This window comes from Sminthopsis crassicaudata, chromosome 4 (genome assembly GCF_048593235.1).
Source record: "Sminthopsis crassicaudata isolate SCR6 chromosome 4, ASM4859323v1, whole genome shotgun sequence".
Classification (NCBI taxonomy): Eukaryota; Metazoa; Chordata; class Mammalia; order Dasyuromorphia; family Dasyuridae; genus Sminthopsis; species Sminthopsis crassicaudata.
The window spans coordinates 234,037,432-234,061,768 of NC_133620.1; the positions used below are offsets into that span (position 1 = coordinate 234,037,432).

Here is a 24,337-nt window from a genome sequence, read left to right on the forward strand (position 1 = left end):
CTTCCTTTCCAAATAACTTTGGATTTAATTACTATATTTTTATTTTGTTAATTTTTTTATTGGTTTGTATAGACATGTATATGCTTGTTGCTGCTTCTGCTTGGATATAAGCTCTTATAGAATAGAGATTATTCTATTATTTCTTTTTTTTACTCCCAGTGCCATATATAAATACCTAATAAATGTGTGTTGATTGATTAATATTCTGCCTTAAAGCTCACAATTGTCTTATCGCTTTTGAGTCTCCAGCAGCAGGTGCTTTAAGGATTATTATCTCCATTTTATAAAAAGAGGAAATTAAAGTTCAGAGAAGTTACATATAATAATATATGAGAAGCCAGAAACACACATACATCATTTAGAACTAAGAAAAAATATTAGAATGATAAACCAAGATAATGGGCTCCCAACGGAGAGTGTGAAATCTCTGTCCCTGAAGACCTTTAAGAAGAGAATAGACAATCTCATGTCCAGCAGTTTAAAAATTTATTTGCCTGAATATAAGGAACTTGACTAAATGATATCCCAAGACCACTTCTAATTTTTTAGTCTGTGATTTTCTTTTTTACAATGTCCACTGGTTTGAAAGAACCCTGTATAAACCAGGACATCCCTGAATACTGATAATTCACTATTTCTGCAAATCTTACAAAGACAGAGAAAATCAATAGAATTCAGTTGTACTGTGAGGAACAGATTAAATATAAAGGAAAAACTACTAATGAAGATTTTAAAAAATTGGAACAGATAGCAAAGGATATTTATGGCTCCCACCAGGCTGGGAAAAAGGTAGAGGGTTGAATAGTGGTAGGAGAAAAGGCCTTCAGAATCAGGGGGTTGCCATGGTATCGTGTCTGGTGGTATATTTTTAGCTTATGTGATAAGCTCAAGAGTTGGCAGCAACTGCTCCAATAAAGTCCTTCTTGATGTGGTCCTATAGATTTATCTGTTTAGTCACCTTTTTTAAAAATTGAATTTTCTCTTTTATTATAAACTTTGTTATTAGTAAATGCAAGCTTGTCAATACACAAAGAAAAAGAAAGACATGAAACAATGTGAATTTGTTACATTCTTTTTTTTTTTTTAAAGGAAATGTATTAAATTTAACAATATTGTTTTCTTTATTCTCTTCTTTTGAAATGCATTTCATGATGATGTTGATAGCTGTCATATATATGGAGTTAAAAGTTTTCAAACTTTGAAAGCCTTTTTTGTTTTTACAGAGCAGCTTCATAAAAGGAAAAGTGTCAGTCTTCTGCTTAGGTGAGTCTTATCTGTCCTTATTGTTATCAATTTGTGCCTTTGTCTATTTTATTTAGTGTACTTGGTACTATGTTAAGTGCCACAAGAATAATAATAGGGTAAACAGTAGTTCAGATTTATAGGGGTTTTTGTTATTTATTAAGTTCTTTATTTTGATGACCTCTTTTGATCCTCCTAATAATTCTATAAATATGTTTTTATTAAGTAAATGTTATATCTTTTACATAAATGGTAACTGAGACTCAGAGAAGATACAGCATAGTATGCAATAAAAAACCTCAATTGCTTATTTTTTCCTTAAGGATCTTAGAGCTCAAAATCATTTAACATATATTTTCTACAGAATACATTTAAAATATATTTTCTAAAGAAAGTAATAGTAATTCTCCATTTTTTCTTTACAATGTAGAAATAAAAAAAAATCAATACAATGACTAACCATAATGTAAAAATATTAACTAAATCCAACAACATAAAAGCTTCTGTATTTTCTAATGTGCCCAAGTTGTGTGAGATGAGGCTATCAGAAATTGGAAAATGTAGTAGCAGTGATTTCTATAATCTTAAAATGCTTTTACTTCATTTAACATCTGAGTAATTTTTATGCTTACTTAAAGAGCTAAGGATGTAAGAGTTGAGCTCACTTCTCTGCATAGGTCCAGCCATTATAGACAGTATATAATTGAGTGATCTTTCTGGCCAAACATAGGCTAACTTTTAAAGGTATTTTGAAAACTGAAAATATTTTAATAGGTCATGCAATGATAAGTCACATAGTAATCTGGAAGGGATTTATAAAACCATTTAGTCCTCCCCACCCCCATTTTATAGATGAGGAAACTGAAAACAAGAGTAATTAAATGGTCTGCCTAAAACTACAGAGCTTATGACTTGACTATACATAGACAATGACTTGACTAGGATGATGAACTGGATTTTCTGATCGCAAGTTGTTTCATGCAATCATTGATTCGTTCATTTAAAACCTACTTATTGATTACTTACTACATGCAAAGGAAATATATTCAATGCTTCAAATGCTTTAGCTTTTCTTTTTTTTACTAATAAGCTTTGAACCAGATTTCCTTACACAGTCCATTGTCATTCTAACTCTATACCCTGACTCATAAGGATCTCATCTCCTTGACTTGCCAAATCCTACTTACTCTGTAATTCAAGATCCAGTTCAAGTTTTCCTCCTGCTTCTGCCCTTCACTCTGAACATTTCCACATTGATTTTCTCCTCTGAATGATTACAGCAGCATTATATGGTAAAAGGCATTTGAATTAAAAAATAAAATTATCCCCCCTCTCCCCTCTAGTAACTGCATGGATTTATTGTGTGAACTCAAGAAGGTCAGATGATGTCTATGAACTTTGATTTCCTTACCTATAAAATGGAAATATTACCTCACAGGGTTATGGTGAAAAATCAAAAGAGATAACATATTTTATAACCATAACTTACTATACAAATGTATTTTATTGCAATATTCATTTGGATGCTTAATTATATTGTTTTCCCCTGTTGCATAATTTTGTTTTTGAGTGTGTTTATCTATGAGTGAGTGAATGTAAGACTCAGTTCAAATATTTCAGATTGTTAGTTCTTAGAGAAGAGAGGTGATTCTTGATAATCCTCTTCCTCTAAATGTCCATTGCAATAATACTACATGTATAGAATGCCCTTAAAATAGGCTTAATAAATAAATGTAGGAGATAAAAAGGTGATTTAAAGTATAGGCTCTACTCTCCTAAGGTGTCATTCTTAAAAAGGCATTTTATAATCTAGAATTAAAAAGTGTTAAAATACTTATTGAAATGAATTGAGTTGAATTAACTAAAGGAGGGTAAATCTAGCTCATCATTGCTTTGATATCTTTTCAAGGGTAGTCTTCAGTTTATTAGGATGAAGAACCAGACTATGGAAATTGAATTTATATTGGTGGGAATTTCCAGCCTCCCGGAGCTACGCCTATTTCTCCTAGTGTTCTTCCTGTGCATCTATGTAACTGCTCTGGTGGGAAACTCTCTTATCATCTTCACCACCTGTGCCAGTCAACAGCTTCACACACCCATGTACTTCCTTTTGTGCAACTTATCTGCCATTGACCTCTTGTGTACATCTACAATTGTTCCCAAGATGTTAGCCAACCTTTTGTCCCAGAAGCCTGCCATTTCATTTTCAGGCTGCATGGCTCAGATGTATTTGTTTACATGGGCCTTAGTATCAGAAGTTCTCTTCCTGGCCCTCATGGCATTTGACCGTTATGCTGCCATCTGCCATCCCCTCCATTACCCAATGATCATGAATAGTCGTGTCTGCATTGGGATGGTAGGCAGCATCTGGGCCATTGGTATAAGCAACTCAGCAGTCCATACCAGCTTGGCAATCCCCTTGTCGTTCTGCAGCTCTCTCATCATTGACCACTTTTTCTGTGAGCTGCCACCCATCCTGAAGCTGTCATGCTCTGACACCCATCTCAATGAAACTCTAGCTTTATGTGCAGATGTGATATTTGGGGTGGGGAGTTGTTCCCTTATCCTGATTTCTTATGGATGCATTATTAGAACAATTCTGAGGATTCGCTCCTCTGAGGGCAAGAAGAAAGCCTTTTCCACCTGCTCTTCTCACCTTACTGTTGTCTCTCTCTACTATTCCACTGCAATTTACACCTACATTCGTCCAACCTCCAATCTTTCTTTGGAAAGGGACAAAATCATCACTGCCCTCTACTCTGTCATCATCCCTATGTTCAACCCAATTATTTATTCCTTCCGGAATAGAGAAGTGAAAGGGGCCCTGCAGAGGTTATTGGGATGGACTGCATTCTTTCTCCCAGGCAAAACTGTATCAATTCATTTAAAAAATAATCCATCTTAGATCTGACTCAACACTTTCTTTGTTATTAGAGGTGTTGAAAAAGAGGCTAAATGGCCACTTTTCTAGAATTTGATAGAAGACATTCATGTTTCAGGTAGGATTTAACTAACTATTCTCTGGGGTCTTTTTTAAGTTCAGAGATTCTATAACTTTTAAAGTAGGTGTTGATTAGGTCAAAGGAACACTTGTTTAAGTAGCAATTCAGAATTTAAAAGGAATATTTGTTGGGAAAGAGCAGGAAACTGTCATAAACTCATTAAATTGTATCACATAGAGAGTCACTTTTCTTCCATACTCTGACACATGAAATGGTGATCTAATTTTATAATGATGTCATGTAACATGCTTGTCTTATCAATGAGGGGCTTATATATTAAATATATACATATATATATATATATGTATATATATATATATATATATATATATATAAATATTTTTTGTTTATATGGGGAAACAATATTACTAGTCATATATTTTTATTTAGAATTTTTTTTTACTTTATACTTTATTTTTATTGTTTTATTATTTTCTTTTCTTTTGCAACATGGCTAATATGGAAATAAGTTTGGCATGACCTTATATATATGGTCAAAATCAAAGTACCTATCTTCTTAATAAAGGAGGAGAAGTGGGAGGAAAGGAAAATTTGGGACTCAAAATTTTTTTAAAATGATAGTAAATTTTTTTTTTTATGTGTAGCTAGGAAATATTTAATGAAATAAATAAAAATAATTTAAAAAAGAAAATAACTGCAGACAATATGAAAATACTAAGATCTCTACCAATCTAAAGTCTAGTATTATGTACTTTTGAGAAGTACAAAAAAGCACATGGATACAGCTTAACAAAGGAGGGTGATGTCGCTGGTACTTTTCCCATGTTGTCCAAATCAAGAAGGATGGCAGAGGCTACTTGAAAGTCATCCCTCCCTTTTTAAAACCATTTTATTTAGAATTTAGAGAGTTTCAGATAAGCTATAACATACTGAGGACATAAACATTCTTTTTTATTTTCATCCCCTGGTTATAAAGTAGTTATTAAACATTTGTTTAGAATAATGGATGCCATATTTATTTTATTATTTTATATTATATTGTCTAGCACCTGATACTTGCATGATATCATGTAGCAATTACCTATATCCTATTATGTTCTGGGTCCTATTACTTAGTAGTGTAAACTTATTGGTTAAATATGTAGCTATTTGGATGATCAGAACATAAGAGTATAGGTTCCCACCTCTTCTCAAGTACTTGAAATCATAGTATGTATTAGTTTAGGAACTGACAAAATATCAATAAGATATGTGGTTTGGATTAAGTAATACTGTTCTTATGGACAGTTTTTCTATTAAGAATATAATTGAGTTGAATAGCAAAGTAGGGTTGGCCACCCACTTTCAATGCAGTAGCAAATGATATGGAGTCTCATTTAGACAACCCAGTTGAATACATCATAGTCAAGAATCTTGGATCCTGGAGGTAACTGAGTGTGTGAAAAGGCTTGAATATATCTTTACCCCAATGCTCTACTAAATGATTAACGCCTTTTTATCATTGAGCCTATTTTCCCCTCTGTTTTCTCTTCTCACATCCTAAACCCCAACTTTTGTACAAATACAGAGTAAACTGGTCATCCAAACCATCTCAGTCATGCTGACAGGGATAGTCATAGGGGAGAGAAGGGTAAAGAGGCCAGCAATAACTTTTTATATGCATGCTTTTCCTAAATGTCCCAGCCAAGTTGGCCAGCAAAGAGTGGCACAGGAATAAGATTAATGGTTTGATCTAGGCATTCTGTGTGGAATATCATGGATAGACCAAAGATAGGGAATGGTGGTCAGAAGAATGGGGATTTATTGGCTTTTCCAACTGTCATTCTAGCAGTGGTCAGCAACATTTCTGAACTATCAACAATCAAGTCTTATCTTTTTCCAAGAAAACTCCAAATGAGATCAGGAATCTGATATGATTGAAATGAATACATAGTCATTTGATTAATGAGGAATTATCTCTGAATGAAATTAAGTCACTTGAATACTATATATCTGAGGTAAGATTTGATTTCATGTCTTCCTGACTGTTCCAGCACTCTGTCCACTATAACCAGCTGCCTCCTTATTCAGAACCCTGACTCCATTTCTAGCAAAACACATCTTACCGTGCCCTGAATGACTTGCATTCACCTATTTTAGTGCTAAAATTAAGTGTTAGTTTAGTTAGTTTACCTGTATTCATCATCTACTTCTTCATTGTCTTTAGGATGGGTTCTAAGATAAAGGGTTGATTGGATAAACTCAGTCATATGTCTTCTTTCTTTGTGTAGTCAGGACCTATAATGCAGAAACTTGCCTACAACACACAATTTTAGAGAACTTCCTGGGATACAGAGTTTTAAGTGACTTGCTCAGGGTCACACAATTGGTTTGTATAAGAGATAGGATACAAACTCAGGCCTTGCTGATTTAAAGATCAATTTTCTATTATTATTTTAGTTAGTGGATGAGAAATCAATCAAATGGACAGCTGACCTCAGCTAATAGATTAGGTCACAGAACTTAATTCTAGGTGACCAGAGAGTGATCTTTCAAAAAGGTGGAGTTAAGGGAACGCCTAATTAACTATAGATGATAAGAATTCACAAAAACTTTGGAAGAGCTTTGTAGCAGTGATTTTGTATCATATCTTGTAGTTCCAAAAGATCTTCACATATATTAATTCATTTGAACCACATGACAACTCAACAAGGTAGCTAGAAAAAGATATTAAGCCACGTTTTATAGGAGGATATGGAAACTCAACAAGTTTCAATGACTTTACATTTTACAGCTAGTAATTGACAAAGAGAGAAGTAAAATCTAACCAGTCCTGCCTGTAAGTGCAGGCCTTTTTTTTTTTTTTTTTTTTTTTTCCCTATTTCATTTAAAGCTCTACTCATCAGCAATTTGGGACAGTTTTAAAAATGTAATATTTACAAATAGTATGAGGAAAGAATATGATAACTCTAAAAACTGATTAAAATTTTGGAAATGAGAGGTAATGTGGAATAATGTTAATCTTGGAATGAGGAAAACCTTAATTCAAGTCCTATTTCAGGTTATTTATTAATTGTATGACTTTTGGCAAATCACTTAAGCTATTTGTGCCTCAGTTTCTTTATATAGGGAATCGTTGGTGACCATGTATAATGTGAAACCCACAAATCAGTTCTCTGAGCCTCTGCAGCTATGAATCATAGCACACTATGAAAAACTATGGGGATGTTTTGTTTTCACAGTTAAGGAGTTGTGAATCAGCCTTTACTGTCTGAGAACAACTAACAGACTCAAGGAACACATGACCAGGGGAGCCAGTGATAAGTGTTTTGAGGTCATAAAATATATTTACTGATGCAGATTTTTTTGTGAAAAAATGTATGCTTTTCTCTAAACAGTAATAACCTTGTTGTGCTTAGAACACACACACACACACACACACACACACACGAGGAAATCATAATTTAACACTAGAAAACCACAAATTAACACTATGTTATATTTTTATTTTGTTAGCCATTTCCCAATTAATCTATTTTAATTACTAAGTGCAGGTTATAGTTTGCTCTTAGTAATTTTGCTTCAGGTAGAAAGTTGGATATTTATGGACTAGAGAATGTCAAGTTTTCTTCCATTTCTAAATCAGTGATCGTAGGACACAAAATGGTGTTCTGAATAAGAATGTTGTTAGGCTATCTTTACTACTTTCCATAGAGAGAGTTCCATGACTCTCTAATGCAAAGTTTTGATTGTGTTGTCAGGGATTTCTGGATTCATGAAATAATGATTCTACAAATTTCCAAGTTTGAAGAGACTATCCCACAATTGCTCTAATCCCATAAACTCACCAAAGTTATTTTTTAAAATTTTAGTTCCATTTTATGAAATAGATTTTTTCAATGGACAGGTTATCCATCCATCCATCCTTCTCTCTCTCTCTCTCTCTCTCTCTCTCTCTCTCTCTCTTTCTTTCTCTCCCTCTCTCTCTCTTTCTCTCTCTCCATTCATGTTCCTGCTTAATAATAATATGTCTCATGCAAAGTAGAGAAGTGGTCTTCTAATTTAATTCAGGTACCTATAAGTTTTTTTAAAATTTGTTTTAAATTTATGGAATACAATGAGCATATTTTCACGTGAAACTGCAAATCTGTTATGTACAATTTGCTATTCCTTTTAAATGTATAATAAAGTTATCATATAAATTTATTTTTTTATTCCTTCTTCTCCCTCATCCTAAAGTGCTACCATTAGAAACATATGTACATGTATATATGTATAATATATTCACATTTATTATATATAAATAATATTATTCTATACATGCTCTAATTATCAGTTCTTTCTCTGGAGAAAAATAGCATCTTTTTATGCCTTTTATTTTTGTGTATTTATAATTATAAAAATGAATTAATTGCTCAGTCATTTTAAAAACAATATTGCTATTACTGTATGTAATGCTTTCTTGTTCGGCTCACTTTGTTTCATCATTTCTTGCATGTCTTTCCATGTTTTTCTAAGATAATTAAGCTCATCATATCTTATAGCACAATGATATTCCATTTTAACCGTACACATAACTTGTACAGTCATTTCCCAATTGCTGGGGATCCATGCAATTTCTAATTCTTTGCCACTACAAAGAGCTGTAAAAACATCTTATTTACAAAGTTATAATTAGTATCTATGAATTTTTCTTCTTATTATTTTTACATCTTATTTTCTTTATCAGTCTCTGTTTTTATCCTTTCCCCATAAATTGCATTATCTTTTTCCTTACCCTCCCATTCCCCATCTCACCCACCATCATCCCCCTCCTTCTGATCCCATCCACACATATCTCCAAAAGGCCCTCTCCCAATATTTCTACTACTCTCCAAAATCCCAATCTACACCTGTCTAAAATTCCTCCCTCCAAAACTATCCCCCAGTTTTCTCAATTCTCTACATGAGACTTCTACATATTCTACATTCTTCCAAATGAACATAGTGTTTCCTCTTCAACTTAGATGAGAGTAATGTTCTATATTACCAGCCCTCTACCAGTCCTCCAACTCCCCTTGTATTAGTTCTTCCTTTCCCACCGTATTTTTATAAAATAATTACTTCCTTTTACCTTTTCCTACATAATTTTGCTTCTGAGAATGACCTGATCATACCCAACTGAGCCCCAATCTTTCTTTCAAACTACTTAAGTAATGATGACAGTTTAAAGAATACTGATAGCATTTTTTTAATAAAATAACTAAACAGTTTGTCCTTAATGAGTGCCTTATAATTAATCTTTAATGTTTGTTTCTTCTGAATCTTTTATACTGAATTTTCCATTGAGTTCTCTCCCCTTTTTTTTTTTTTTTTGGAACAATTACCTGAAAGTCAGTCCCATTTTCTTTTCATTCAGAATTATACTCAACTTTGCTGAGTAAGTTATTCTTGGACATATACCAGCTCTTTTGCTCTTCAAAATATGTTCTGATAACTATGATTTTTTTTTTTTGACAAAAAGTTGCTAGATCTTGTAAAATCCTGACTATATTTCTACAGAGTTAAATTTTTTGGTGTTACTTATATTTTCTCTTTAATATGGGTTATGTCATTCCTGTAAGTTTTTTTTTCCCCTGGGATCTCTTTCAAACAATTTCTATTTTATCCCCTTGTTCTAATACTTTAGGGCAATTTTAATAAATTTTAGTATTATTGTATTTGAATTCTTTTTTTTTTTATATCTTAACTTTCATATAGTCCAACAATTCTTATATTGTCTCTCTTTGATCTATTCTTCAGATGGTTGTTTTTTTTTTTAATGAGATGTTTTAGATTCTTTTCTATTTTCTTTTTAGTTTAATTATTTGTTCATGTTTTATAAAATCATTCTTCTTTTGCTGAATTCTAGTTTCCAAGGAGTTATTTTCTTCCTTAAAATTTTATATCTCCTTTTCCAATTTGGTTTTCTCTTCATAATTTTTTTGGATTGCTTTTGTTCCCCCCATCCCTTAATTTTTCTTCTCTTTCTTTTCTTTGATTTTTAAATTTTGTCTCAAATCCTTCCAAGAACTCTTTTTGGGCTTGTGATTATTTGATACTACTATTTGGGGTAGGAATGGATTTTTTTTTTTAATCTCACTATGTTCCTCTGAATATATGTTTCAGTAACATGATTTTTTCTGGGGCCTGATAACCTATGGAGAATTTGTCCAAAAGTTTGCTCCATAAAAGGTTTTGGCCATAAAATTTTCCCTTACCAGTCAGCCCACGTGGCATGAATTACTGTTAAGAAAGACATTTTGTTGATGCAAAGAGAAAATTCCAGACATGATGAAAAAGTTAATAGAAGATGGAAACAAGAGCAGATATCAGAAAGAATACAAAAGATGTAATAATGTTGTAAGAATATTTTCAGGAGTGGTAAAGTTCAGAATGAGTTGAGGCTAGCAAGAATAAGGATAAAAAGATTTTGCTTTTTTAAAAGTCATATTAATGTGAAAATATTAGGAATAAATAAGGGGCATAGGATATTTTGGACAAAGAAGGGATCTGCTCCAGTTTATAGCAAATAAGAGTGGAGATGAGGATGCTTACTACTTTGTTCCATTTTTTTTTCCATGTGAAATGAATTTTGTTCTAGAAAGGATAGAACAGTAGTTCTATCTGTAGTTGAATCTATAAATCTATATTGAAAGTTAAGTAAGGAGGGATGAAGAACACTTACTCCAGAGGAATGGCTTGTTTTGGTGCTGAAAGAATGTTTGTTATGCCATGCATGATCTGAGATCTTGAAAGTTCAGAGAGAGTAGGATAGGTACCATTAGACTGGAAAAACACAAACATCTGCCTTCTAGTTTCCTAAAAATATCATTTTATCTCTGGATATTATCTTCCATAATGGAGGTTTGACTAATTTCTTTATCTTATACATATCTATGTATTAGAGGTAACATTCCTTATATTACATTTTCAAAGACTTGCAATATCATCTTTAGAGAATTTATTAACTCATCTGTAATGGCTATAATTCTTGAGAGCTGCATCTAAGATATTTAGAAATACTCAAGATTACACAACAGATAGCATAACCAAAATGGATATCAGATCTTATTATGTCAAGCCCAAGGGTCTATCCATTAAATCACAACTTTATATTTTTTTATTGGTGAGAACAGCACAATTTTGGGCATATGGATATTCATAAGGTACAAAAATCACTAATGTTCTTCCTGTGGTAGATCATCTTGGGGAAAGTTGTATGTATTATATTTTTATAAATTCAAACTTCTTTTAGAATTAACTTTTTATAATTTCAAATCTGCTTTACTTTTCTTTTGGTGTTTTTTATTCTAACAAACAACAAATAAAATGATCCATTGTGGATTGGTTTTCAATGAAACTGCAATTTCTTTTTATACAATTCTTTGTATTTTTCTCAAGCCTATTTCTTTTAAAGTTTAGACATAATTTATAAACAGACACTTGGATGCAATATAAAAGTTCCCTACTTAAGGAAAATTTAAAAAGTGAAAAACTTTTGTGTGAACAAAACTATTTCAGTAAGGATAATATATTTACTATTTTATTTTTCCCCAGCTACATGTAAAATAATTTTTTAATTTGTTTTTAAAACTTCGATTTCTAGTTTCTCTCTCTTCTTCCCCTCCTCCATCAAGAAAGCACATGTGAAGTTATGCAAAACATTTCTATAAAAGTCATGTTGTAAAGGGAAATATAGCTTTACCTCTTCCCCCAAACCTTCCCTGAAGAAAAATAATATTAAGGGAGAGAGAGGAGAGAAAGGGGAGAGTTATCAAATTATCAAGAGTTTTAAAAAAGGCAATTGTCATAGCTTATGGGTTATTCTGAGATCTAGTGAGGAAAAAACAAAGCAAAACATCATTGAAGATTTTTTTATTATCTCCTTCCTCAGTTCTCTCTCTTTATGAAAACAAACAAACAAACAAATATTAGTTAGTGTACTATGGAATTTATTTATTAATGGGTTCATACAACCATCCATTTAGCACAAAGGAAGAAGATATTCCTGCCCTTAAATAGTAGGGTGATCTAGTCAGCCAAGTTATAAGAAATAAAATATACTTCTTGTTGTACTCTTTGCCCTTTGGACTAAGAATCTGATATGCTTGGGAGAAAAGAATCTTTATCTGATGAATAATGAATCATATCGTCTGGAACTGTGAGATAAACTGAGATTTTTAATATAAAGCAATATGAGAAGTGATATCATAAAATTTCCTTCTGGTATAAATGATTATTTTTGCAGGGTTATAGAGAGTGAAGTTTTCTTTTACAACATGACTTTTATGGAATTATTTTGCTTAACATTTCACAAATGCCTTCTCAATGGGGTAGGGGAGGAAGGGAGAGAATCTGGAACTCAAAGATTTTTTCTTTTAAATCATAACTGTCCCTTTATTTTTTATTGAAGCTTTTTTATTTTTAAAACATATGCAAGAATAATTTTTCATCATTGACCCTTGCAAAACCTTGTGTTCCAATTTCCCTCCTTCCTTCCACCTCCTCTTCTAGATAGCAAATAATCTGATATATGCTAAACATGGTTAAAATATATGTAAATCCAATACAGGCATACATATTTATACAATTATCTTGCTATACAAGAAGAATCAGATCAAAAAGGAAAAAAAAAATGAGAAATGAAATAAAATTCAAGGAAATAACAACAAAAGAGTGAACATGTTATGTTGTGATCCACATTCAGTTCCCACAGTCCTCACTCTGAGTGTAGATGGCTCTCATCATCACAAGATTATTGGAACTGGCCTGAATTATCTCATTGATGAGAATAGCCACATCCATCCAACTGAGTATAGTATAATCTTGCTATTCCTATATACAATGATCTCCTGGTTCTCTCATTTCACTTAGCATCAGTTCATGTGACTCTCTCCAGGCCTCTTTAAAATCATCCTACTGATTGTTTCTTATAGAACAATAATATTCTATAACATTTATATACCATAACTTTTTCTATAACATTCATATACCATTCTCCAATTGGTGGATATCCACTCAGTTTCCAGTTTCTTGCCAATATGAAAAGTTCTGCCACAAACATTTTTTTGCACATGTAGGTCCCTTTCCTTTCTTTAAGATCTCTTTGGGATATAGGCCCACTAGAAACACTGCTAGGTCTAAGGGCATGCACAGTTTGATAAATTTTTGAACATAGTTCCAAATTGTTCTCCAGAATGGCTGGATCCCTTCACAACTCCACGAACAATGCATCAGTGTCCCAGTTTTCCCACATCCTCTCCAACATTCAACCTCCTTGTCTTTTCCTGTCATCTTAGCTAATCTGAGAGGTGTATAGTGGAATGTCAGGGTTGTCTTAATTTGCGTTTCTCTGATTAATAGTGATTTAGAGCACCTTATGATTAGAAATGGTTTTAATTTCTTCATCTGAAAGTTGTTCATATCCCATTTATTAAGTGGAGAATGGCTTGGATACATATAAATTTGAGGTCACTCTTTTTATTTTTGATACAACAAATTTGATTTTCTTTTTTACTTTTTTTTTCTGAGCTAATTAGGGTGACTTGGTCAGAGTCATATAGCTAGGAAGTGTTAAGTGTTTGAGACCAGATTTGAACTCAAGTCTTCCTGATTTCAGGGCTGATGCTCTATCCACTGTGCCAGCTAGCTGTCCCCAGGATGCAGTTTTCTTAACTGTAAAATGATGGTTATTATACCTTTATTAAGCATTCCTTCTGGTTAGTGTAGAGAATCAGACGTTTGGATGTGAAAGCACATTAAAAAGTATAAATAACTATAGAAATGTAAAGTAGTTATAATTTGAGTCACTTATATGGGTGTATAAACATGGAAAATAATTTATTGACATGTTCTTAGCTCTCCCTCCCTCCTTCCTTTGCTCTCTTCTCTTTCTTTTTTTCTTTTCAATCTTTCTTTTCCTTTTAATTTCTTTCCTTTTTTCCCCCTTGTCACATATGCTCATAGAAAATTCTTTGCTACTAATCTCTTTGAAAAGTATTTCAAGCCATGAGCTTCTTCTGAGCAGTTTTCATGTACTTGTTCATTAGACTATATAGGTAACAAGAGTTTAGAGCTGGAGGTACCACCATAGAATATTGATGAAAACAGGTCTAAAATTAAATCAAATGCCTATGGTAGTTTTATATTAACAACAATACTGGTTGTAACAACAACAACATGAGTGAGGAGGTGGGGCAGGCAAATGGAGAAGGCTTTTGACCTATCACCCTTTGTGGTTTTAATCTATAATAGAATTGAGAACATGTGAGACAAGATATATTTATCTATATATTATCAGTGGAGAATCCCTAAATCAGTCCCAATAGTCAAAGTCTCATTAACTTCAAGTTGTTTATCAGAATAGGAGATCCTGAGTCAGGAAAGAACATCACCAAAACAATTGATCTCCTTGGAGCTACAAAATGGTAAAGTGAATATACTTACTGAGCTCAGGGACCAAAACAAACCTCCACTATCCAGCTACTATCTTCACATATGCCCCTTTGGTCATGTTGATTTCATAGTGCAGGGACTGGCATATAAGTACAGTGATCACAGGACATCACAAACAACCCAAGAAAGAAATGATGAAGCTATGATTCAGAAAGTCTGCAACAAATTTGGGATCAGTTACAAAAATCTAAAGAGAATAGGAATATGGAGATATGAAAATGCTCATCTAGAGAAAGGAAGGTAAAGATGAGTATGTTACCTATCAGAGCCATGAGGTATATCAATAGAAACAATGTGCTTTACAAGATCTGCTGCTTCCAGGTGTTGAAAAAGCCTATTAGGAGGAATCCTCTTATAATAAGTGAAGTTGGCCATGTCCTGGTCCTCTTTATTTTCTGCAAAAATAAAAATGCAGATGTCAAATGTTGAGAGGAACCCTCAGTGTGCTGGATGTCAGAAGACCTTATTTCAAGTTCATTGTATTACCTTGGACAAAGCACAATTCTTTTGTCTACCTCAATTTTCTCATTTGTTAATGGATTGGACCATGAAGCCCATGACGTTTTAAAAAATACATTGTTAAGTTTATTTCAATAGAGTTGGTTTCCTTTGAAATCTGTTTCATTTTATACATTTAACAGTATTATTAAATAAAGTTCCCATAGACTTCAACAGAAAGGTCCCAAACCATGTGAAAGATGAAGAATTAATGAACCAGATGATTTTCAAATGTTTTTCTACATTCCAAAGAAATTGCAAATCTAAGAACAGGATTTTCATTTTGAAAAAGATGAGAGTAATAGTGAGATTTTTTTAAAAAATGTGTTCATGTAGTATTATTATCAATTGACACAAAAGGATACTAAGGTTCAGAGAATTTAGGTGAATTTCCAGTGGTTACTAAATGAGTTAGAATCAATGTTAACCCATGTTTCTAATGTCAAGGTCGACTTGAAAATTCTTCCTGGTTCCTGTGTTGAATCAAACATGAATTTGCTCTTTATAAACCAATCTTTCCAGATCTTTTAATCTTTCCAGATTTTTAGACTTATGGTGCTATAGATTCTAAAGCAATTTTAAATGCTATCCTGTGCCCAAGATGGATACTCAGTCTAAGTAAGATTCTGTCATTTTGATATTATCAGTAGTCCAGTGGTCTAGAATTGTTCTAGAAATGAGGGTAGTGGTACCATTTTGAGACCAACTTGGCCCAATTCTTTTTTTATTTTGTGTTGATCAAAGATTGTATACCACTAATCTAGAATAACCACCTTGAAATACAAATCTGTTCTCAACTTGAGACTTAACTTCTAGAATATGCCCATCTATGTTGAATCTTTCCTAGAAGCTTTACATGCAGAAGATATAGGGAATAACTATATACTCTTTGGGCATAGTTCCAAATTTTTCTCCAAAATAGTTGGATCAGTTTACAATTCTATCAACAATGCATTTGTGTCCCAGTTTTCCCACATCTTCTCCAACATTTATCATTATCTTTTTCTGTCATTTAGGCTAATGCCATAGGTCCAAAAATTCTTCTTAAAGAAGTTCCAAAAAGATTTTAAAAGTCAAATTAGATAAGCAGAAGAAAAATTGGGAAAAGAAATGAGAGGTATGCAAGAGAGAGCCAGAAGCTTGGAAAATTGTGCTAAAAGGATTGTGTGATTGTGTGATGATCAACTATGATAGACTTGGGTCTTATTGGCAATTCAGTAGTACAAGGTAATTCCAATAAACTTTGATCGGAAAATGCCATCCATATTCAGAGAGAAAACTATGGAGACAATGCAGATTGAAGCATATTGTTTTCACTTTTTTGCCTTCTCCTTCCCCCTGATTCTTGTGCTTTTTTTTTTTTTTTTTTTTTTTTTTTTTTTTTTTTTTTTGTTCTTAGATCTCTCTTCCAAAATGACTAATGTGGAATTTTATATATATGTGTGTGTATGTGTGTGTGTGTGTGTGTGTATGTGTGTGTATATCTATCCATATATATGTATATATATGTATATATATATATATATATATATAATATACACATGTATAAACTAAAAAATAAAATTTATTAAAAAAATAAAACTTTTTGAGTTTGAAACTAATTCATATTCCCCTTTGAAGTTTTACATGTAGGCATTTTGTCCTCTCCTAAGTAGGTGCTGTGATCTTCCCTTGTCCTAGTAGCTTTATCTTGTCAAGATTCTTTTTTTGTTTCTTGCTTTTTTAGGGGGGGATGGGCTTATTTCATGGTTTTCAAAGTTAAGCTCTGTTAGAGGGGTACTGCCCCAAACTTTTTATATAGGGTTTAACTGTTATGATTTTGTTTTAATGATTTGTTTACATTACTGGGGTAACCTGACCTAGTCTCACCTGCTATTGCTTGGTTTCTATTGCTGGCAGTTTGTCTTCTGAGCTTGTACTGGAGGCTCCACCACTGATAGGCTGTGCTACTATACTGTTGTGTAAGGTTAAGGAGTCTTACTTGTTGATCTGTGCTGTAGCTAAGACCCTTCTACTGACTTGCCTGGGTACTCTCTTTTATCTCAAGTGAGACTGACCTTTCTTGAAATCCTTTCAATTCTGAAAAATAGTTTCACTCTGTCTCTTTGTAAATTCTGTTGCTCCAGATTCTATTCAGGTGCCTTGATATCATGTTGTTTTTAAGGGAAACTGGGAAGAACTCAGGTAACTTTTTGGTTTTTTTTTTTTCTGCCATTTTGACTTTGTCCTCCCCAGAGCTCTGAAATTTTTAGACCAGGGTTGGAGTTTTGAGCATCAAATTTCTTTTGAACTAAATTGTTAATATCCAGCTGGAAAATTCTGCTGAGTGACAGACTGTAGGATTCCTATTAATCTGTGGCTCTTGCCCATTTATCCTTTTCAGGTTTCATATTGTGTTAGATTCTTACTAAGTTCTAAGTTGGTACTTAACAGTTATCTAGTTCACACCTTTGGTTCGGGCCTTTAAGGGGAGTTTACACCTTTGAACTTCTGAGGAAGAGTTTACATCTTTAAAGGAGATTACACCTTTAAAAGGAGTTCTGAAAAAGAGTTTACACAACCTTTAAAAGGAGCAATTTCATTGGTTGAAATAATTTTCCCACAAGCCCCTGAGTTCTCACAAGCCTATTCTCTTGGAGAATAAAAGAGGCAACACTGAGCCTGGAGAGGAGTCTGGCTGGGAGATTGAGTTGAGACCTTGGTCTGGAAGGATAACTTAGAGACTACTGGACCTTTACATTTTGGCGCCCACAACGTGGGGCAAGGACTTTTGCTTATCCTGACACAGACTTATTCTGAGCCCTTCAGAGGAGCTAGCCCAGACCTTAGCAATATTGGAAGTGGATCCTGCTCTGCTCTTGGGGTACCAATCATATTGTACTTCTTGCTTTTTAACTTCCTTCTTATAAGGCATCTAGGCCAGGATCTGTGGCTATTCCTTACCTCTGGATAAGAGGTACCTTTCTCACTGAATCTGAATTTGTGATGCAGAACTAGATAGTAGACAATAAAGTCTATTTCTATAGCCTGTACAAAGTCATGGTCTTATGAATCTTGGACAAAGTCTTGGATACTGGCATGCTGTATGCTGAGTGTTCTTGGCAGATTCCTACCCTAGTGTCTATAGACTTCTATGTCTCCCTTTTATGACCTGAAATGGGCAAATGACTGACTGTGATTTTTTTTCTTGAATTTTCTGATAAATATTTTATTCAGCATGTTTTCTAGTTTTGTTTGGAGGTAGAACTCATTGTACTGTACTGTCATTCCTGTTACTCTGCCATCTTATATTCACCTTTCATAATATGTATTTATGGAACTCTATAAGGTCTAGGAAAAAATACAACTCATTAAAGAGCTGTCTAGTGTATATGACCTATTATGAAATTTTTTGCTGCTGCTATTTTTAGTACAGTAAAAAAAAAAAAAAAAAAAGGTTATCATATCAATTATGCAAGGTTTCCTTGAGTGAATGAATGTATGGGAACCATGACTCTTTTCACATACATTTGTAGATGTCTGAGTACATACTGTGGTTGTGGAATACAATTTGGTAGGCAAATTAACTCAAAGTTGCATAATTCTTTCTCTCCCCTCTCACTTAATAATATTTTATTTTTTCCCAATTACATGAAAAGAAAAAAAATTTTTTTTTGACTTTTTGTTCCAGTTTTGAGTTCCAGTTTTTTTTTTTTCCTTCCCCTCCTTCCCTTCCTTCTTTCCAACACAGCAAGCAATCTGGTTTAGGTAATACCTGTATAGTTATTTTAAACATACATCCACATTAGTAATTGTGTGAAAGAAAATCAAAACAAAAAGAAAAATGAGAAAGAAAAAAAAAGGTGAAAATAGTATTCTTCAAACCTCCTTCAGTCTCCATATTTCTGTCTCTGGATGTGGCTATTACTTTATTTCTCAAGTCTGTTGGAATTGTCTTGGATCACTGTAATGCTGAGAACTTGATCTGTGATTTATGATCACACAATCTTGTTATTATTGTGTACAATATTCTTTTAGTTCTACTCACTTCATTCGGTATCAGTTCATTTAAGTCTTATCAGGCTTTTTTGAAATTTGCTTGCTCACAATGTCTAATAGAACAACAATATTCCGTTACTTTAATTTGCCACAATTTATTCAGCTATTACCCAAATGATGTACATCCACTCAATTTCCAATTTGTGTGAAGAGAAGAGACTAAAGGACAAGTTTTAGCAAATGATTAACAGCCTATATGAAGCAGTAATCTACAGGGAAGTTAGGAGAATTCATGTACCAAGCAAGTCAAACTCCTACCTCTACATGAATCAATTTAATTTTAATTTAATTTAATTTAATTTAAGTTTATTAAAGAGAGTGCTGGATTTTGTACAACTGTTCTTTAAATAGTGTAACCTTTGATTTCCTCTGTTTCCAGCCTATAGCTGCCATCAAGGGAATTATTCTTATGTATGGAAGATCTGACCATTTCTTCTGGTGTTTTTTTCAATAGCCATAGCTGTCATTTATGAAGCAAATGGAAATAACATTAAAAATATTCTTTACCTCCTGTCTTGCTGTCCTAACCTAAGGACCACTAGGCCTTTTCATCTCTCTTGCATATGAATTCATTTGGTTGTCTTCCCTTATTTGAAGATGAACTCCTTGAGAGAGGACTTTGGCAGGAATAATATTAGTGAACTTCTAGTAGTCCTTGATGAATTCAAGCTAACATGTGTTTCAGGCAATGACTTAAAATTGTGAGAGGGATTATTAATGTGTGATGGCCAATCATTATTTCTATTGCCATTTGGAAAACAGGCAGCCCCATAAGGGAAGTGAAAGAAATAAAAAAAAATTAATTCTCAAAAAGCCCTACTGAAGTTTATTATACTGAAGAATATATGGAGTTTCAAAATGGCTGGATTTCAATGATTAGGGAGGGCTAGGTAAACAATGACTTTTGTCTCCATTTCCTTTTGTCACTTTCAGGTGTGGGACATAGTGTTGTCTTGTCTTATGGAGCAACCCATATCAAATGTTCTCTGTCAACTGACTTTACTTACCAATTTTGGTGTATGCATCCAAGAGAGAGCATTATCACACATTTAATTATTTATTTTCAACTATTGTCTGGCTTAAGGATATTTTCCCTTCTACCTCATCTTATAGAGCTTTCCCATCTCCTAGTCTTTTTAGCATTTTGATTAGGAGACAAGAAATTATCTATTGTTTCCATTCTCAAAAATATACATTGGTATTTTGGGCATTGTAGTTATTAGTGGACCACTGAATCCCTAGTTGGTTTTGAAAATACCACATTCTTCACTCTTATAACTTAGTCATTGTCTTAAAAAAAAATTTTTTTTTTTTTGAAATGGGATGCCTAGGCAAGGAGTGCATTCATTAAAACACATCAGTAATGGTTCATAAACCTCTTTGTCCCCCATCTCCCCACCCTCAAATCAAAAGTGTGACTATATTTTAAAAAGTAGTCAAAATATATTTTTGTATTTATCAAACTATCTCTAATATTTAATGTTATGTAATATATATTGTGGGTGTTCATATGTAATTCTATAATATAAATTAATAAAATATTATACATTATATTATATATAAATTATTTATTCAATCAGGTCCAATTCTTTGTGACCTCATAGATCATGGTTTATGGGGTTTTCTTGATAAAGACACTGTTGTATTTTGCCACTTCCTTCTCAAGTAGATCATCAATCCATAGGCAAACAGAAGTTAAGTAACTTGGTCAAGTTCACATATGCGTGTGTGTGTGTGTGAAAATATGAAATATTTAACATAAAACATAACATCCTCTATAAGATTATATATTCAAAGAACTCAAATTTAAATATACAGGATTAGCTGAACATCTTAAAGCATGATCTTGAATATATATTTGCTTTATTCCAACGGGGACATAAAGGAACAGTCTCTGGAATAACACATTAATAGCAAAAAAATGTATTTCTGTATGTTAATGACAACACAAAGAAATTGTTTCACTTCTCATTTATATTGTAAGAATCTACTCTTTAAATAGGATTCTATATATTAAAAATGGCATGATCAGAATACATAACTGATTTTGTCAGTTATTTGTATTTTACTTGCCCTTTCAAGCTCCCAGTATAACAAGCCCAAATAAAGTACATTTCAGTGGAGTAAAAGGACTGGTAGAAGTAGGAGCAATGAATAAAAATTGTAGTGAGAAAATATTTGGAAAGTGTCTGAACAAAACCTGAAAAAGGGAATGGGTCACCTTTGCATAAAGTTTCTCTTCAAAATTTAAATGAAATTTGGATGATCTCGACTTTTTAATGTTGTATATGGATTTAGAGGAATGACCTTTTGATGTCCTTCCCAATCCTGGATTCCTATTGCTTATGTTCTAGATTTGAGAGAAAAATCAAAAGACTAACACTTTTTCTGAGACACTTGTTCATTTGAAAATAACATATTTGAAGATCCTCTTATCAATCTATATCAACTATTTATTTAGTAGCTTTACTACATATGGACTAGAAAAAAAATTACCTGACTCAAAAATAAATGAAATATTTGAACCACAATATCATCCACTTACTGTTGCCCTTGAAAATGTTTTTTATCCTTAAATAAAAAAATGGTGATAAACACCTTTCCTAACTACTCCTAATAATTATTGTGGCAATCCAATATTAGATTTGTGCAAACACTTAAAAAACCATAAAGAAAAAATGACATTTGATGTTTTGCTGAAAGTTGTGCATTGTCATTAAAATGCTTCATCTGTATATACCCAGAGAGAGATCTGTGGGAACTGAGTGTGGACCACAATATAGCATTTTCACTCTTTCTGTTGATGTTTGTTTGTATTTGTTTTCCTTCTCAATTTTTTTCCTAGATCTGATTTTTCTTCTGCAGTAACTGTATAAATATGTATACACATATTGGATTTAACATATATTTTAACATATTTAACATGTATTGGACTACCTGCCATCTAGGGAGTGGGTAGGGAGAAGTGTTAAGGACTAAGCCTGGGTGAAGGGACAGGTCAATTCTCAGAGAGCCTCCACAGCTGTGAATCATAAACTTGGAGTTGCAAAGCAGCCTTCAAAGATGTTCCTTGTAGATTGGGAATGAAATAAATTGGAGGTAGAGGAAAGAGGAGAGAGGTCAGACAACACAACTGCCTGTTAGTGGAGAGATCAGAGAACAGCAACTGCCTCTCTGTCTCTTTGTATTATCTTCGTCCTCTCACATGAAGAGATCCATTCTACAGGTCTGAGTTAGACCTCCAGCAGCCACTGGCAGGTGGCTTCAGTATCACAATAAGGAAGGAGTGAAAATTTTGGAACAGAAAGTTTTGCAAGGGTCAGTGTTGAAAAATTACCCATGCATATGTTCTGTAAATAAAAAGCTTTATTAAAAAAATAAATAAAAACAATAAAAAAATAAAATGTCTCATCTATTTTCAAGTTATATAATATTTTCTGAAATTCCATGCAGTTGATATAAATTAACCAGAGGATCTTCAAATACATTGTTTCAGAAAAGGAGTAATCTTTTGTTTTTAGGACCAGAATAGGTGTACCCAATTTAAAAAACATATTATGATTCTCTAGACAATTTGGGAGTCAGCATTTTAAAATTGATGAGCTTGACATGAACATGGAAGCAATGAAATTAAGTCAGTAAACACATACTGAAATGACATATCAATATATATGATATAGAAACCATAATAAGCACAAATATGTATGTATATAAATATGAAATACAGAAATACATGTATACTTGTCTAGATACAAATATGTGTTTATATGGGTGAATATATATACACATAGGCACATAATCATGGAACACACTTTGCTATTAGTTCCTTTGAGAAATATTTCCAGGCTATGAGTTTCATCAGAGCATTCTTTATATCCTTATTTCTCAGACTGTAGATGACAGGATTTAGGGTTGGGGGTACCACTGTATAGAACAGAGACAATGACAGATCAAGAATTGAGTCAGATTCCTCAGGTGGCTTTAGATAAGCAATGACACCTGTTGTGACAAAAACCATGAGAACGATGAGATGGGGCAGGCAAGTGGAGAAGGCTTTTGACTTACCCTCTGTGGTTGGTATTTTCAGTACAGTTGAGAATATAGGACCATAAGAAACAGCTATAGAAATAAAGCAAAGAATTCCTAAGCCAAGCCCAAAAGCCATAGTGACATCAATTGCAAGGTGTGTCTCAGAGCAGGAGATCCTGAGTAAGGAAGGGACATCACAGAAGAACTGGTGGATTTCCTTGGAGTCACAGAAAGGCAAAGTAAATGTACTAGCTGAGTACAGGGCCCCAAACAAACCTCCACTGAGCCAGGAAGCAGCTGCCATCTTCACACAAGTCCCTCTGGTCATAATGACCTCATATTGTAAGGGTTGACAGATAGCCACATAGCGATCGTAGGACATTGCTGTGAGGAGAAAAAGCTCTGATGCTGCAAATAATATCATTAAAAAAAGCTGTGACACACACCCCAAAAAAGAGATGGAGCAGCTGCGACTTAATGAATTTGCAATTGATTTGGGGACTGTGATGGAAATAAAGCAGAGGTCTAAAAAGGACAGGTTTTTTAGGAAGAAGTACATAGGTGTATGAAGTTTCCCTTCAAGAGAAATGAGAGTGAAAATAAGTATGTTACCCATTAGAGCCACCAGATAGATCAACAAGAAGAGGATGGCATGTAAGACCTGTAACTCCCAGATGTTGGAAAAGCCCATGAGGAGGAATTCTGTCACCACAGTGATATTGGCCATGCTCTAGGGGTAGAGGATTTTCTCTTCTCTCTCTATGAAAAAGAAATAAAGAGATGCCAAATGAAGGGAAGGACACATTGGGTAATTCTGATCAAGACTCACCCTGACATTGGAAAAATGACAATTCTTTTTGCTTTAATTTTCCGATTTTAAAAATTGAAGTGATACAACTGAAGTGAAGAAGATTTTAACCTGAAATTTATGTATCTAAACTATTTTGATAAATGTATTTCCCTGTAATTTGTTTCCATTTTAACAATGCATATTTTAATATCTTTTAGAGAAATGATTCCATTGAATTCATCAGATTGCCAAAGGGCCCCATAAAACAAAAAAGTGCAAAGAATTCCTGAAAGTAGATGATTTTTAGGGCTCTTCAACATCT

At 33.2% G+C, this 24,337-nt stretch overlaps 2 protein-coding genes and 1 long non-coding RNA gene across 3 annotated transcripts in view; 2 read left to right on the top strand and 1 right to left on the bottom strand.

The window, feature by feature from the left end:
* Nucleotides 1-24,337, top strand: part of LOC141541243 (uncharacterized) — a 159,359-nt gene that overhangs the window by 65,820 nt on the left and 69,202 nt on the right. The window contains exon 2 of the long non-coding RNA XR_012481706.1: nucleotides 1,224-1,263. This is a non-coding gene — a long non-coding RNA (uncharacterized LOC141541243). The remainder of the gene's footprint in view (nucleotides 1-1,223; nucleotides 1,264-24,337) is intronic.
* LOC141541241 (olfactory receptor 13G1-like) lies at nucleotides 3,173-4,147 on the top strand. The gene has a single exon (XM_074265427.1). The coding sequence runs from the start codon at nucleotides 3,173-3,175 to the stop codon at nucleotides 4,145-4,147; it is 975 nt and encodes a 324-aa protein (XP_074121528.1).
* Nucleotides 22,996-23,952, bottom strand: LOC141566879 (olfactory receptor 14A2-like). The gene has a single exon (XM_074312003.1). The coding sequence runs from the start codon at nucleotides 23,950-23,952 to the stop codon at nucleotides 22,996-22,998; it is 957 nt and encodes a 318-aa protein (XP_074168104.1).